The sequence below is a fragment of the Coloeus monedula genome, assembly GCF_965178545.1.
Source record: "Coloeus monedula genome assembly, chromosome: 20".
Taxonomy (NCBI): Eukaryota; Metazoa; Chordata; class Aves; order Passeriformes; family Corvidae; genus Coloeus; species Coloeus monedula.
The window spans coordinates 975237-990051 of NC_138800.1; the positions used below are offsets into that span (position 1 = coordinate 975237).

The 14815-nt window shown below is 56.3% G+C and overlaps 1 protein-coding gene across 1 annotated transcript in view; it reads left to right on the forward strand.

Annotated features, from left to right (window-relative positions):
- Window positions 1–14815, forward strand: part of CALN1 (calneuron 1) — a gene marked incomplete at both ends in the record, with an annotated part of 119049 nt that overhangs the window by 15850 nt on the left and 88384 nt on the right. Inside the window, one exon of the mRNA XM_082294849.1 lies at window positions 7006–7126. Within this exon, the coding sequence (XP_082150975.1) occupies window positions 7006–7126 (121 nt within the window). The remainder of the gene's footprint in view (window positions 1–7005; window positions 7127–14815) is intronic.

A 14815-nucleotide genomic window follows, 5' to 3' on the forward strand; every position in this document is an offset into this window, starting at 1 on the left:
GCAGCAGCGACAGAAAGTGGGAGAGGGCAGCAAAAACCTGGGGATTTCTGGCTGCAGAGGGCGAGGATGAATTTGGGAGCTGAGAGGAGCTGTGGTGAGGGGAAATGAGCTGTGCCGGCTCTGTAATCGGGCAGGTTAAGCCTGTTTGGGAGTGGAAAGGGTCTTTATCCCCTTGTGAGTGCTGCTCCTGCCCTGGGGACACACAAGGAGTTATCAGGTCTTTGCAGTCCTCCCTTCGAGCTGGGATCAGCCCCAGCCACGGTTCAAAAGCAACAAACAACAGCTCTGATTCCCCTGTCCCTCCGTGCTCTCACACGTGCAGCTCCCAGGCAGAACTGTTGGATTTTATACCTCACCCGGCACCCTCAGCTCTCCCCTTGTGCCAGAACTCAAAGCAGCAGCAGTTGTTTAGAGACGTGGTGTCTTTTCAAGTGCGTCCTCTGCTTCTTCATTTCAAATTTACTGCAGAAGGTGGGAAAAGAACTCAGCACAAAACACTCTGAAGCTCCAAGTGCTTTGTAGTCCCTGACTCTGGAAGTTTGTGGCTCCTGAGGTGCCGTCCATTACACGAGGCTGTCACTCAGATCTTGTTTTCTGCCTTGCAGGGGACTTTTTTTCCTTCCCAGTTACACCTCAGAATGCTGCAAACCATCTGTCTGTGAAGTTCTTTTCCCCCAGTGATCGCAGTGGGGAGCTTTATTGTTGGTATCCCAGCCCAGGTCTGCATTTCCTGCCTGGATTAGAGGAACTGAATGAGGGTTATGCCAATAAATAATCAGATAGAGCCCAAATGCCGTGAAGGTGTGCCAAGGGCACTGGGGAGAGGAAGGGTTGGGACTGGGAATGTCCCTGGAGGTCAGTTTGAGCTTTACCTGTGTCCCCACCAGCAGGGGTTCAGTGAATCCCACCTGTGGGTGTTCAGATCTCGTGTTTGCAGCCTGTAAATCCTTGTAAAAGGGGTGGGATTTGTCTGGATGGATTCATTTGCTGAAAATATGTGTGGGGAAAGCCGGGTCTAACTTCTGATAAGCACCCAGGAAAGTGGGAGCCCTCCTGTGTCCCAGAAAAGCTTTCAGAGGAGCTTTAGGGCTCCCTGCACTCTCATCCTGGTGGCTGCAGCCCAGCCTGAGGAGATCTGCCTCCCCAAACCTGCCCAGAGCGTTCAGCGCTCTGCAGGCTCGCCAGGGAGCCTCTGCTCTCTCCTCCTGTTTATAAATATCCCAAAATGTGCCTTCCCGTGGGTGTGGGGGTCTGAGATCAATAGAGATTGGGATCAATAGGCAGCCAACACAGCCTCCCTCCAGGACCGGCCTCCCCGGGAGGATCTATTTTAGGGCTTTCTTTTAAAAGCACCAGACTTTGTTTTTCCCCATCCCAAGGCTCCTTCCAAGGCCACTCCTCTTGGGTTTGTAGCACAGAACGAGCCTGAGCCTGCTCTGAGCCCGGGCTCTCCTCACACCCCTGAGCTGAGCCTGATTAAACCAGACCTGTGCACTTCATTGCTGCAGCTTCAACCTTCGCACCTTGCCAAGCTCTGCATCCCCCGAGCTCCTCCCGGGGCCCTGCAGGCTCTGCCTTTGGAAGCTCGGGCTCAGATTGCGCTCGAGGTGCCAAGTTTGTGCACAAAGTAAATTAAAAAAGAAAAAAATCTTTAAAGCTATTGTTAGCAGCAGGGAATGCAGGTGACAAGGGACAAAGTGACTCTTCCCAGCACAAGGATTTTGTCTTCCCTGAACTGTGCTGGCTGCAGAGCAGCCATGAGGATTTAGTCCAGCTCAGCCGCTCCCCATGGCAGAGGTTAAGCCAGGCCTAACCATGACCCTCAGCTGTCCCAGCCTCCTTGGAGAGAGGGAAGCATGGGCAGCACCAGGGAAAAGGAGCAGAAGTCGCAAGGGAGCCTCGTTGGGAGGCGGGGGGTGACCCCTGGCTGGTGCCTCATGGAGGATCAGATAACCCTGGGGTCTCCCAGGTGGCACTCGGGGCTCTGTTTGCTCTGCTGTCCCCCTTGGGTCCAGCTCAGATCACACAGGCTCCCTCCAAGGACAACGGCAGCAGCTCAGCCCTGGGGAAAACGGGATAATTTCCTCCAGAGTCCCTGCTCTTCTCTGCTTTAGATGTTCAAATGTTGCTGTGCCCAGGGAGAAGCAACTTTAACACCTTCACTTCATTCGATGAATTTTTAAAAGCTTTAAAAGGGAGCTCAGGGACTTCCTAGCTCCTGTTCAGTTTCCCCGGCCATCTGGTTGCTTCCTGGATTTTCAGTATATTCCTGTATTCCTTTCAGCCCCGGGAAAGGGCTGAGAGAACAAAGCTTGTGCTGGTGCTCCCCTCCTGTGTCCTTGGCCCTCCATGGGGGGGGGTGAGGTTCCCATTCCTCCAGCTCAGACTCTCTGCTCAGCCTCAGCCCCATCTGTGCGAGAGCTGGAAATCTCCATTTTATCCTCACCCCACTTTTCCTCATCTCTGCCTGCTCTGTTTGGCACCACAGGGCTCAACATCCAGCGTGGGACCCTGCCCACCCAGGGGGCTCACAGCCCCCGGGACCCACGGGGTTGCAGCCCCTGGGGAAGGCAAACACAGGGTTCTGGCAGCTGGGACACCCAGGCAGTGCAAGGGACCTCGTGCCTTCCATGCCTGAGGCTGGAAAACCGGGATGGACTCCCCACAAAGGGCTCCTGGGCGTCCTTTGGGCTGCACACAGGAGAGAGGGGAACAAGGAGCCTCTTCTGAAGTGGTGACCATCAAGGGAGGTGCAAGATCAGTAGAAATTGGTCCCAGTTCCATCTCAGAGAGGGATACTGGAGCTGAACCTTGGGTTTAATGGTTGTGTGGGGTTCTACGGGCTCTGTAAGCCTTTTTGGGAAGAGCAGCACAGGGGCTGGTGAGGGATGGGAACCACAGACGTATGAGCAGTGTGGAGATGGCTTTTTATTTATCCTGATGGAGCCTTACTCACAAAAATCTTCAAAATTCCACAAGCATGGCTGTGCTGAGAGGCAGGAGCGAGGCTGGCAGTGCAGGACGGGGGTGGCACCTGATGGGAGCCTGGCACAGGGGCCAGAACCTGCCAGGGGACCACGGGGACGCGTCCAGACACGTGGTGAGGGGTTCTTTGAGGTGCCATGGGGACATTTCCACACTCCTGGTGAGGGGTTCTTTGAGGTGCCAAGGGGACATTTCCACGCTCCTGGTGAGGGGTTCTTTGAGGTGCCATGGGGACATTTCCACGCTCCTGGTGAGGGGTTCTTTGAGGCCCTTCTGGTTCGATGTCAATGTTTTCATGACATTTTCATGGTATTATTCAAGGAGATTTCACCGCTCCCAAATCCCCAAACTGCTTTTGGTTTGTGATTTTCCCAGTGGGAAATGTGTCTGTGGCAGAGAGCAAAGCTCCCAGCCCAGCTCCCTGCTCAGGGGCTGTTGGAGAGCTCTGGAAAAGGGGCAGGAGCCCCAGTCCCACCCAGAGGAGGGGCACACGGCTCAGACAGAACATTTGAATTGGTCAAACCGTGTCAGGGCTCTGCCCCCAGCCCCAGCAGCTGCTGCTGACTCAGTGCCAGGGCCAGCACGGGGGCATGGAGCTGATGGCACCGCTCCACTCCTGGCTTGGGTTTTCCAGGGTCTCACAGGGCACGGGAAGGAGCAGCCACAGGGAAGCTGGAGGTGTCTCTGCTTCTGACATGGGCATTTTGGCTGCGTTCAAAATGAATCCCAGAATGGCCTGGGTGCGAAGGACCCATCCAGTGCCACCCCTGCCGTGGCCAGCCACACCTCCCACTAGCCCAGGCTGCTCCAACCTGGCCTTGAGCACTTCCAGGGATGGCAATTCCAGCCTGGACCAGTCTGGCTGTGCCAGCACAGCCCTTTTTTCCCAGACAGGCATCAAGCACCTGCATATTCCCATGAAGCTTTTATGGATTCCAGCCTTGAGTGCTTTCCCACCCCGGTGCTTTCAGAGCCCTCCCACAGCCCGCCCCTCCTGGGCTCCTTTTTGCTGTTCCCCCCCCGCCCCTTTTTGGTGTTTCCCCCCCTTTTTTGCTGCTTTCCCCCCATTTTGCTGCTTCCCCCCCCATTTTGCCGCTTCCCTGCCCCCCTTTTTGCTGTTTTCCCCCCCTTTTTTGCTGTTTCCCCCCCTTTTTTGCTGTTTCCCCCCCCTTTTTTGCTGTTTTCCCCCTTTTTTACTGCTTTCCCCCCCATTTTGCTGCTTTCCCCCCCATTTTGCTGCTTTCCCCCCCATTTTGCTGCTTCCCCTCCCCCTTTTTTGCTAGTTTTCCTCCCTTTTTGCTGCTTTCCCCCCTTTTTGCTGCTTCCCCCCCCTTTTTGCTGTTTCCCCCCTCTTTTTGCTGCTTCTCACCCCTTTTTGCTGTTTTTCCTCCCTTTTTGCTGTTTTTATCCCCTTTCAGGCTTGGGTTTGCCTGCAGGTTCCTGTCTGGGGGTGCTGGGTGTTCCTGAGGCACAGCTGCACCTCCCTGGGGGCCTCCAGCATGGGACGTGCTGCTGGGCCCGTCTGGAGCATCCCTTGTTAGAGTTGAGAGGTGCTGGATTCCCGAGGCTCTGCAGGGCTTCTGCTGAACGACATGACAGCTTCAAATAACCCAACATACCTGGGCAGCAGGATTTCATCCAGGATTTCTCACTCCAGGGCATTGTGGCTCTCCTCCAGCACTGAAACACACCACAGGATCCAGGCAGGAGCTGATTTTCAGCCCTCAGGGGAGAGGCATTGTCATTTTTTTAATGGTTGTAGAAGCCAAGGTGGCAAAAGTGATTTTTAAAATCCATGGTTTGCTGCTATTCCGACTGTGGGTGAGCTCAGGGAGGGCAGGGCTGGAGTTTCCTTCACCCAGGGCTGGGGCAGCAGGTGTCAGTCCCAGCCCCACGGGCTCAGGGTATGCTGTGTTTGCAGCGCAAGCTCAGCCCAAAAGTGATCTCAGGACTGCTTTAAATCTGTGGTTTGCTGCTCTTCCAACTGTGGGTGAGCTCAGGGAGGGCAGGGCTGGAGTTTCCTTCACCCAGGGCTGGGGCAGGGGGGTGTCAGTCCCCACCCCATGGGCTCACCAAACGCTGAGCCTGCAGTGCCAGCTCGGCCCAGGGGGAGACTTAAACACCTTTCAAGTGATTTGAAAAATCAGTGTAATTGCTTTTAGTGTTTCTTGGCGTTGTCCAAGAGCAGGACTCGATGATCCTTGTGGGTCCCTTCCAGCTTGGGACACTCTGTGATTACCATGGGGTTATCCAGAGAATTATCCAGAGGAAGCAGGAATGGTTTGTGGTGGGCCTGGAAACAAATGGAGGTGGTGCAAAGGGCTGGAAGTGTCTCTCCAGTGATACCAGAGCTGGCTTTGCCTCTGAGTGTCCCTTGGCCAGGTAAAATTCCCATTTTAGTGCCGAGCAGGTGTCAGAGAGAACAACACCTCCAGGTGAATTGGCAAGGGCTGGGAAATTACAGATGTGCTTAATGAAACAGAACCCCTTGTTTACGGTTTCTGATGTGCTGCTGGAGCAAACCTGCTCCCAAATAAAAATACTTAAAGTTACGATTAGGATTTATTTACATAATTACTGCCAGAGAAGTTCCTGGAACGTGCTGAGCAGTGCAAGAGGAGCCTCCTGGCTCTCCCGCTCTGCTTGCCCGTGTCTCCAGGCTGGTTTGCTGCGGGGGCTCTCTCACAGCCGTTCCCACCTCAGGGAGGCTTTTGTTCCCGAAGGAATCCATCCATCCTGTCCGTATATTTCCTTTATTGACTCTGCTGGGAACACACGGCTGGGGCAGAGCCAGCTCATTCTTGTGACCGAGGTGTTGGCTGGAGCAGCACCCGCAGGTGGCACTTCCCTCCTGTGGCAGAGCGCCTGGCAGCAGCGAGGTGCCCTTGGGCTCTGCTCCCGAGGCCTGGGACCCCCCGTGCCCCCCGATGTGACCTTGTCCTGCACAGTGGTGTCAGTGAGGGCTTCCAGAGGCACTGCCCAGCCAGTCCTGGCCACCTCCAGCCCCAGGCAGGCCCTGACCAGCTCTGGGTGCCTCTGGGGACTCTGCTGATTTATTTCTGCTGGAAATGTGCAGCCCGAAGTGCAGTAGGCCCAGGCTGGGCTTGTGCTGATTGAATCCAGCCCAGGGTATGACAAATCTTCCTCTTAATATTTCAATTGACTTTGGCAAACTTGCCTCCAGCTTGTGTCTCCTAAATCACCGCCTGAGTGCTGCTGACAGTAATTCCCACTCCTGGCTGGGCACTGGCTGCCCTTCCCTCAGCTCTGGGCTTGGGACCCGCAGGGTTTGCACACACCGCCCTGCTGCAGCCTCCCACGGAGCCGGATTTCTCCTCAGCTGTCAGATCTGGGAGATGGGAATGTTCTTTGCGGGGCCCTGCTCGAATGTGGACGTTCTCCTTTCAGTGGAGTTTGGAGCTGGGGCCCTGTGGTGACAAACTCCTCGCTCAGGGTGGGTGGCTGAACCCTCTGAGGGGGCTGCACGTGTGCAGTGGGGTCTCAGAGGTGTCCAGACCCTTCCATGCCTTTGAAGGTTGTGCTGCTGGGTCCCTTGATCCCTGGAAGTGTCCCAGGCCAGGCTGGACAGGGCCTGGAGGACCCTGGGATAGGGGACCTTGGCCATGCAGTGGCACTGGATCATCTTGAAGGTCCTCTCCAGCCCAAACCAGGCTGTGACTTTTTCCCCGCGGGTCAGTGCAGACCCCCGTGCTCTCTGTAATTATTACCGAGGCTGAAATCTGCAGCCTCCATGCTGGGAAATCCCATTTTCCTGGGGCTCTGCTGCTCTGGCTCCCCTCACTCCTCTCCAGCCCCCCGAAGCAGCAGCTGCTTTGCTGTTTGTTCCTCCAGACCCTGCCTCAGCCGCTGGGTCAGAGCTCAGCCCACCCCTCCCACACCCGCCCACAGCCTGGGGTGCTTGTCCAGCCCCTCCTCCAGGCCGGCCTTTGCTCCATTGCCATGAAACAAAGGCAGATAATGACCATTGCCCTCTCTCTTCCCGTTTCCCGTGGCAGGGAGAAGATGCCATTCCACCATGTGACAGCTGGCTTGCTGTACAAGGGCAACTACCTGAACCGCTCGCTCTCGGCCGGCAGCGACAGCGAGCAGCTGGCCAACATCTCGGTGGAGGAGCTGGATGGTGAGTGCTGCCCTGGCGTTCCACGGCTTTGGGGATGGGGAAGGCTCCTCTGCACCTTCTCCAGGGTGTTCCATGCATTTACCCAGGGGATTCCCGCTGGGAAGGCTGCTGGGAAGTGGGATGGCTCAGCAGGTCAGGGACACAGAGATGGTCCCTGGCCAAAGTTGTGCTGGGAGCTGTGGAGCAATTTGAGTCTCAACTTTTGTCCTCCCGCAGCTTTTTGAAACATGGAGCCTGCACTTTATGGGCAAAATGAGAACGTTTAGGTTGATACTGTCCCAAAGATGTCCTTAAGCCTTCCCTGGGACCCTGAAGAGCTGAGTCTGCTCTTCCCACCAAGCCTCATTTGCTCTGAGGCCTTCCCAAAGGGAGGCTCCTCTCCGTGTCTCGGCACAAGATGCATGAGGTAGCTGGGGGCTTCAGAAGCTGCAAAGAGCTTTAAAGTTCCATTTTCCAGAGCAGTGGCAGGGAGCACAGAGCGGCCTCAGTCTGGCATAGGCCATCTGAAGGGTGTCCTTGTCTGCTGCCTGGAGGATCCCATCATTTTCCCCTGGAAGCTGTTGTTGTTAATCCCCTCTGCCCTGGCCCGGCATGTGCGGCCAGGTGCTCCCAGTCTGGTTCAGGGGGGAAGGTCTCCTTTGGAGAGGATTTGTGGCTCACCAGGGTCATTTCTGAGTTAAAGAATTAATTTTGTTGGCAGACGGTCTTTGAGCATTGTGGTATGAATTGGAGCTCTTGGCTTGCTCCCTAGTGCAGGTTTGGTACAAGCCATGGTCAGAATCCGCGGCCTTGATGGGGAATTTGTTGAGGGAAGGATCAAGGCAAGGGTGCAAGGTGGAACTGGTCCTTCCAGGACAGCCTGGAGGCATTTTGGAGAAACAGGAGGCCAACATTTCTGCCCACCTTGCCCCTTTTCATGTGTGCTTTGGTAAATCAGAGCTTCATTTCCCAGCCTTTCCAACTCTGAGCCTTTGGATTTGGGTTTGTGAGCTTTATATGAATTTAGCTTGGGTACAGACAGCGTTCTCCTCTTCCCAATGAGGATGTGAGGACACAGCTCAGGTGAGGGATGTGAGAAACTGCTTTTAGTGCAGCTTGCCTCAGACCCAGGAACCCCAGGGCACATCCTGGGCTCTTCTCCTGGGGCGCAGGAACTTGGCTTGAAGGTTTGAGTTCAGCTGAACTGCGCTGGTTCAGCTTCTCCTCATCCCAAAGATGCCAATTGTATGGCCAGGCACAGCTCTGCCTTGCCCCTGTGTGGGGTGTTGGGGCTGCTGAGCACACGGGAGGAGGTCCTGCAGCTCATTCTGAGCACAAAGCAGGATTTTCTGTTATTCCTGCCCCGATTAAAGCACGGCTGCTGTGGTCGCCTGAGAGCCTTGCAGAGACCTGGCTGCAGCTGCTTCAGGTGGCCGCGGGGCTGGAGCCCCTGGCAGGGCCATGCAGGGCACGAGGGGTGCATGTCCCTGGTGTGCTTCCCTCCACTAGCATGGAAACGGGCTGTGCCTGGTGTGGGATGGGAAACGGGCTGGGCTGAGTGTGGGATGGGAAACGGGCTGGGCTGAGTGTGGGATGGGAAACGGGCTGTGCCTGGTGAGGGATGGGAAACGGGCTGTGCCTGGAGAGGGAAGGAAATCCAGTGCAAGTTCCACTCTTCCCCTGCTGTCCCTGGACCCGTGTGGATCCCCGAGCGCTCGGGCACCGCTGTGTCCGCGGGAGCTGCGGGAGGAGCTGGAGCCCAGCTCCGCCTGCCCCGGGAGAATCCAGCGCTCCAGAGCTGCGGATCGTCGCCGTTAATTAACGGCAAATGAGGGCAATTAGGCGTGGAGGAGCCGCCTTTGGAGCAGGAGCAGCCGAGTGCTGCTAATTGAAGTCCCACCGAAGTCCCGTGGATCAGCCCCGAGCCGGGAGTGGGAGCGCAGGGGGATCGTTCATCTCCTCCCGCAGAGCCCCCTCGCTCTCCGGGAGGCTGAGCAGAGCTCTTTACCTCATCATCCCTTTATTCCCTGCGTGCTAAGCGAAGGCTCCGTGTTCGAATGAAGTTCGTTCCTTCCCTGGCAGCCTTTGCTGCACCCCCCCCTCGCCAGGGCTCTGTGCCTGTGCCACCAGGATGGGCCCCAGTTCGGCGCCGGCACAGAGGAGCTCCACCTCAGGTTACCTTTTTCCACCTGCAAACACGGGAGAGGCACCAAACTGATCCGTGTCTGGAAGTCAGGGCAGCAGAAGAAGCTGGAGATGCTTTTCCGTGCGCCAGCAGCGTTCAGCCTCTGGAATTTATATTTAAGATGAAGTCAGCAGTCTCCATCTCCCCGTGTTTTGTCTCTAATACCAGATCAGTGCCTGGCTGTGCTGGTAATTGGGGAAGGTTCACTGCCCAAACCCCAAACAGAATTAGTCTTCCTGCCTTTAAGCATAAACTGTCTGAGGATGAGTAACAAAATGTTCTTCCTTGAGAAGTTAATGTCAGGCTGTTGGAGCTCTGTGGATGGATCAAGCTGTGAGAGCTCGATGCCAATAACAGATTTGCATTTCATCTTCCAGCCTGGGGAAGAGATGCCAAAATTCTCCTTGGTTTCTTTTTCAATGAGATTTCGGTCCTGAGGGAGTTCCAGCCTATTGAGAAATTCCAGTCACACAGATTAAATTATGATAGGTTTGGAGCTGGAGGAGTCACTGGGAATTTTCTATAACGTTCCTCTGCGCTCAAGGCTCCAACAAGTGCCTGATCTGTTGGGTTTTTTCCAGCGGATTTCTTTTTTTCCTGTGTCTGGCACTGTGTGTGTCAGCACTGTTCACTTGGGAAGGGTTTCTGGGATGCTGCAGGGGGACGGTGCTACAGCCTGACCCTGCTCCCAGCTCATCCTACAGGGAATTCCCAGGAGTTCTCCCCGATTGCAGCTGCAGGTAGGGGCTGGGGGAGAATGGGGAGACCAGGAAACGGGAAGGAGTCCTGATTTTGAGTAATGCCAGGGGGAAGGAGCCCAGGGCTTGGGGTGAACGCTCCAAGTGCTGCTCTGCCTCTTCTCTGAGTGGTGATTTTCCAAAGGAGTATTGAGAATCAGAGAATCCCAGAATGGGCTGGGCTGGCAGGGACCTTAAAGCTCATCCAGTGCCATGGGCAGGGACACCTCCCACTGTCCCAGGCTGCTCCAAGCCCCAATGTCCAGCCTGGCCTTGGGCACTGCCAGGGATCCAGGGGCAGCCCCAGCTGCTCTGGGCACCCTGTGCCAGGGCCTGCCCACCCTGCCAGGGAACAATTCCTCCCCAATATCCCATCCAGCCCTGCCCTCTGGCAGTGGGAAGCCATTCCCTGTGTCCTGTCCCTCCATGCCTTGTCCCCAGTCCCTCTCCAGCTCTCCTGGAGCCCCTTTAGGCCCTGCAAGGGGCTCTGAGCTCTCCCTGGAGCCTTCTCCAGGTGAACAATCCCAAATTTCTCAGCCTGTCTCCATAGGGGAGGTGCTCCAGTGCCTCTATCAGCTTCACTGTCTCCTCTGGCCTTGCCCCAACAGCTCCACATCCTCCCCACATTGAGGACACCAGAACTGTGTCCGGTTTTCCGGGCGAGGCCTCAGGAGAGCAGAGGAAGTTTTTCCCGTCGAAACTTTCCCAACTTGCAGCATCCATCTGTCATCCCTAACTCCACTCTGGTTTTTTCCATGCTGCTCCTCCAGACGCTGCTGGCAGCAGGGGGAGGCTGGGAGAGCAGAGGTCACTCTGCTCATGGGTGTCTGTTCGCAGCAGCAGCGTTTGCTATTTGTGGGGCTGGAGCAGTGTGAGGGTGTTTGGGAGCTGTCACAGAGGGAATTCACTTGCCCAGAGCTAAAGTGGGAGATCCTTGACTTTGGAACTCCGGGTAAAAGACGGAGCTGGAAGTGGCAGCTCGTCCATAACCTGGCTCTGAGGGGCCGGATGCACAGAGGGGTCTCGGGTGGAAGTTCTTGCCATGTGCTTGGAGGTTTCTGGGCATGAAATGATAAATTCAGGCTGGGAGGGGCTGTTTTACACAGATTTTCTGGCTCCTGTTGGTTGACATAAAATCATGGCACAGTTTGTGCAGACTCGGAGCTTTCCACGTCCCTTTCAAAGCAGCTCCTGTCCTCATGTTCAGAACCGTCAGGAGGATTTTTAATAAAAAATGCTGGATGGAAATAATCATGTCAAGCTTGAGTCATCCACCTCCGCAGGCACTATCTAAAGGGTATTGTCAGGAGGGAAAAACATTTCCAGAGTGGGAATGTGACAAATCTCACCTGAAGGGAGGCACATGCGTGAGAAGCAGGCTTGGGGAGATGCAAGTAGTGCCTGGCAGAGAAATGCAAGTGTGAACCACAGCAGCACCATTTGTCCAGACAGCCATCCCAGTAAATCCCTGCCTGAGCCAGGTTCCTTTGGGATCAGCAGGAGATGTTGCTGCAGGGCAGTGTTGGCACCTGGTGCCTCAGCCACGGAGCTCCTGCCCCAGCTGGGGCTGGGGTGTCTGTACGGCTTTTTCTGGACTGGGAGAGGTTTTTGGGCTTCCTGCAGTCCCTAAGGTGGAGCTCCAGGGTGGCAGTGCCAGTGCAGGGTTTTGCCTGCAGGAGCTTGGGGTGCAGGGGAATGCAGGGCAGGAATGTGGGGACTGCCCTCTCCAGGAGGCTTTTCCATCCTTATGGGTTATAAACCGCAGCAGGTGCCTGGTTTCTGCTTCTTCTTCCCAGCACCTCCCCCTGTCACCAGCTCTTCCCTGGGTCTCTCTGTCCTGGGGGTAGAAGCCATCCCTGAGCAGCTCCAGAGTCCCCTGGGAACAGCTCCTGAAGGAATTTAAGGGTCCTGGTTAAGTGGGGCTCCCGATGGAGCTGGGATTAGCAGCTGTCTCCTGCTGGCCACTAACGCAGGCAGGGCTGGGGGGCTCAAGGGTGGCGGGGCTGCAGCCCCAGGAGCAGGGCAGGGTGGCAGTTGTGGGGCTGGGGACACTCTGGGGACACTCTGGGGACACTGTGGGGTCACCCTGGGGTCCCACAACCCGGGTAAAATGGCCCAACATCACAAACACAGCCGTGCCGTCCTACCCCTGCCTCTGAAAAGCAGCCCAGGGCAGGGCTCTTCGCCCTCCTGTGATGTCTGGGGATAATCCTTGGATGCTGGGAGTCCTGGGCAGGAGGGACCGTGTCCTGCAGGGCTCTGTCACCAGCCAGGCTCCTCTGGGGGCTGTTATTCAACAAAAACCCCCTGAGCCAGGAGGTTGTGGCTGGTCCAGAGCTGGTTCTCCGTGGTGTTATGAGGAAGGCTTGATAAGAGTCCCTGGCTGGAGAGCCGGAGCTGCCGTGCCACAGCTCCCGTCCCTCTCCAGAGGTTTTCCCTGGAGCTTCAATCCTGCCGGTGGTCACAGCACAGAAGGGAAAGGACAGGGAGAGTCCCCCCAGCCTCCCCAGCTGGGCCCTGCCAGGGCTGGGACTGATTATCCTCACTGTTCCAGGTGGGATCCGGGGAGCAGGAGCAGGAATGTGCTCCAGAGGGAGACCCAGGGGAGACAGGCGTTAGTCATGGGCTGAGTCATGGAGCAGCAACAGGCTGAGCCTGCCCTGCTCCGGGGGAGAGGGAAAAACACTTGGAAAAGGGGGAAAGGAAAGGGGAAAGGAAAGGGGAAAAGAAGGGGGAAAGGAAAGGAAAGAGGAAAGGAAAGAGGAAAGGAAAGGGGAAAGGAAAGGGGAAAAGAAGGGGGAAAGGAAAGGAAAGAGGAAAGGAAAGGGGAAAGGAAAGGGGAAAGGAAAGGGGAAGGGAAAGGAAAGGAAAGGAAAGGAAAGGAAAGGAAAGGAAAGGAAAGGAAAGGAAAGGAAAGGAAAGGAAAGGAAAGGAAAGGAAAGGAAAGGAAAGGAAAGGAAAGGAAAGGAAAGGAAAGGAAAGGAAAGGAAAGGAAAGGAAAGGAAAGGAAAGGAAAGGAAAGGAAAGGAAAGGAAATTCTCCTGGGATAGGAGATGCTCTGGACATGGATCCCTGCACAGCTCTCCAAGTCCATGCTCAGTGCAAGCCCTGTGAGCATTAATGAAGTGGCTGGGACTGTGCAAAGCTCATTTTCCATTTCCCAGAGCTCTTTTCCAAGGCAGGTTTATCCCAGGTGTCGCTGCTGTGAGTGTCCATGGCTGGAAATGGAATTATTCCTGTCTGATATTGAGCTGTGATGGGGTTTCGTGTCCCTGAACACGGAACTGTGCCAGCGCCGTGCCCAGGCTGCTGGGGACAGGAGCAGCTCTGTCTCCCACTTCTGCTGAGCTCCTTCTGCCAATTCCAGTGTGCATTGCCTTGGGACTCGGGAGTTCCAGCTATGGAGTAGCCTCCCTAAGGAAATGATAAAATCTGGGGCAGTGTTGATGTTCTGAGGATCACAGAATCATGGAATGGGTTGGGTTGGAAGGACCTCAAAGCCCATCCAGTGCCACCCCTGCCATGGGCAGGGACACCTCCCACTGTCCCAGGCTGCTCCCAGCCCCAGTGTCCAGCCTGGCCTTGGGCACTGCCAGGGATCCAGGGGCAGCCCCAGCTGCTCTGGGCACCCTGTGCCAGGGTTCTGGAAGGAATTCTGCAGGAATTATGGGGTTGCAGATTCCCATTTGCTCCAGACAGTTCCTGGATGGGGACAGGGTGGGTCCCTGTCCCTGGGTCTGTGACAGCTCAGCCCTGAGGAGGCTGCAGGGATCCACAAGGCAGAGGTGTGTGGCTGCCATTCCGTGCTCTGTCCCAGCAGGAGTCTCCAGGTGCCAGCATTCCTGGGAACACTGGCTGACAGGAGGCCCCTGCCCAGTGCAGCTCCGTTCTCCTGAGCTCCCTTTGGGAATCTCTCCCTGTGGCAGCGGGGTCCTGTGTGCCACTGACACCCACCCAGCATCGCCAACCTTCCACCCTCAGCCTCCAGGAAAGCTCCTTTTCCCTGGAATTACATCACTTCCCACCAGGCAGGGCAGTGTTTGGACACCCACAGGGTGGGAGCACAGGGAGGCCTGCAGAGGAATTCTGTGTTCTGAGGGTCTGAGCTGCTGCGCTGCCAGTGGGACCACTGGGGCTGGGGGAGGAGCTCCGGGACTCTGCAGCGCTGGACATCCCCAGCAGGGCGGTGGCAGGAAGCTTTGGATGGGGGAAAGCTCCAGAGCAGGAAGGATTTCCATTCTCCTCCACATCCCAACATTCTCCTCCACATCCCAAGCCCTGCACCAGGAGCCAGGATTTTCTCCAGCGGGACAAACCCAGCCTTGGGAAGGGCTCCAGGGCCTCTGCTCCCCTGTCCCACACCCCCTTCCAAGGGGGAATGTGTCACCTGGGCTCCCTGTCCCCAAAATGCAGGAACAGGCATCAGCAGCATCCCCAAGGAAAGAGCCCTTGCAGTGACAGAGCACGAGGAAAACGGGGTTGGCTGCCAACAAATTAAAATGACAGGGACACCATCTGGACAGCAGCTCCAGGGCTGGTTTGAACTCCAGCTATGCTGACACGGTTTTGGGAACGGGCTGGCGAGACAGGGAGCTACTGGGGGGGGGTATCCAGGTATCCTTGGGCAGGGCTGGAGGACTCCTGGATTATTGGAGTGGAGATGGAGCCTGTTTGAGCTGGAAAAAGATGGGTTTGGGGAGAGGGATCCAAACTGGGCCTTGGTGCGGCTCCGTCCAGGTCTGCAGTGGGTGTCTCTCACCAGAGGTGCTGCTGAGGCTTTGGTGCTCC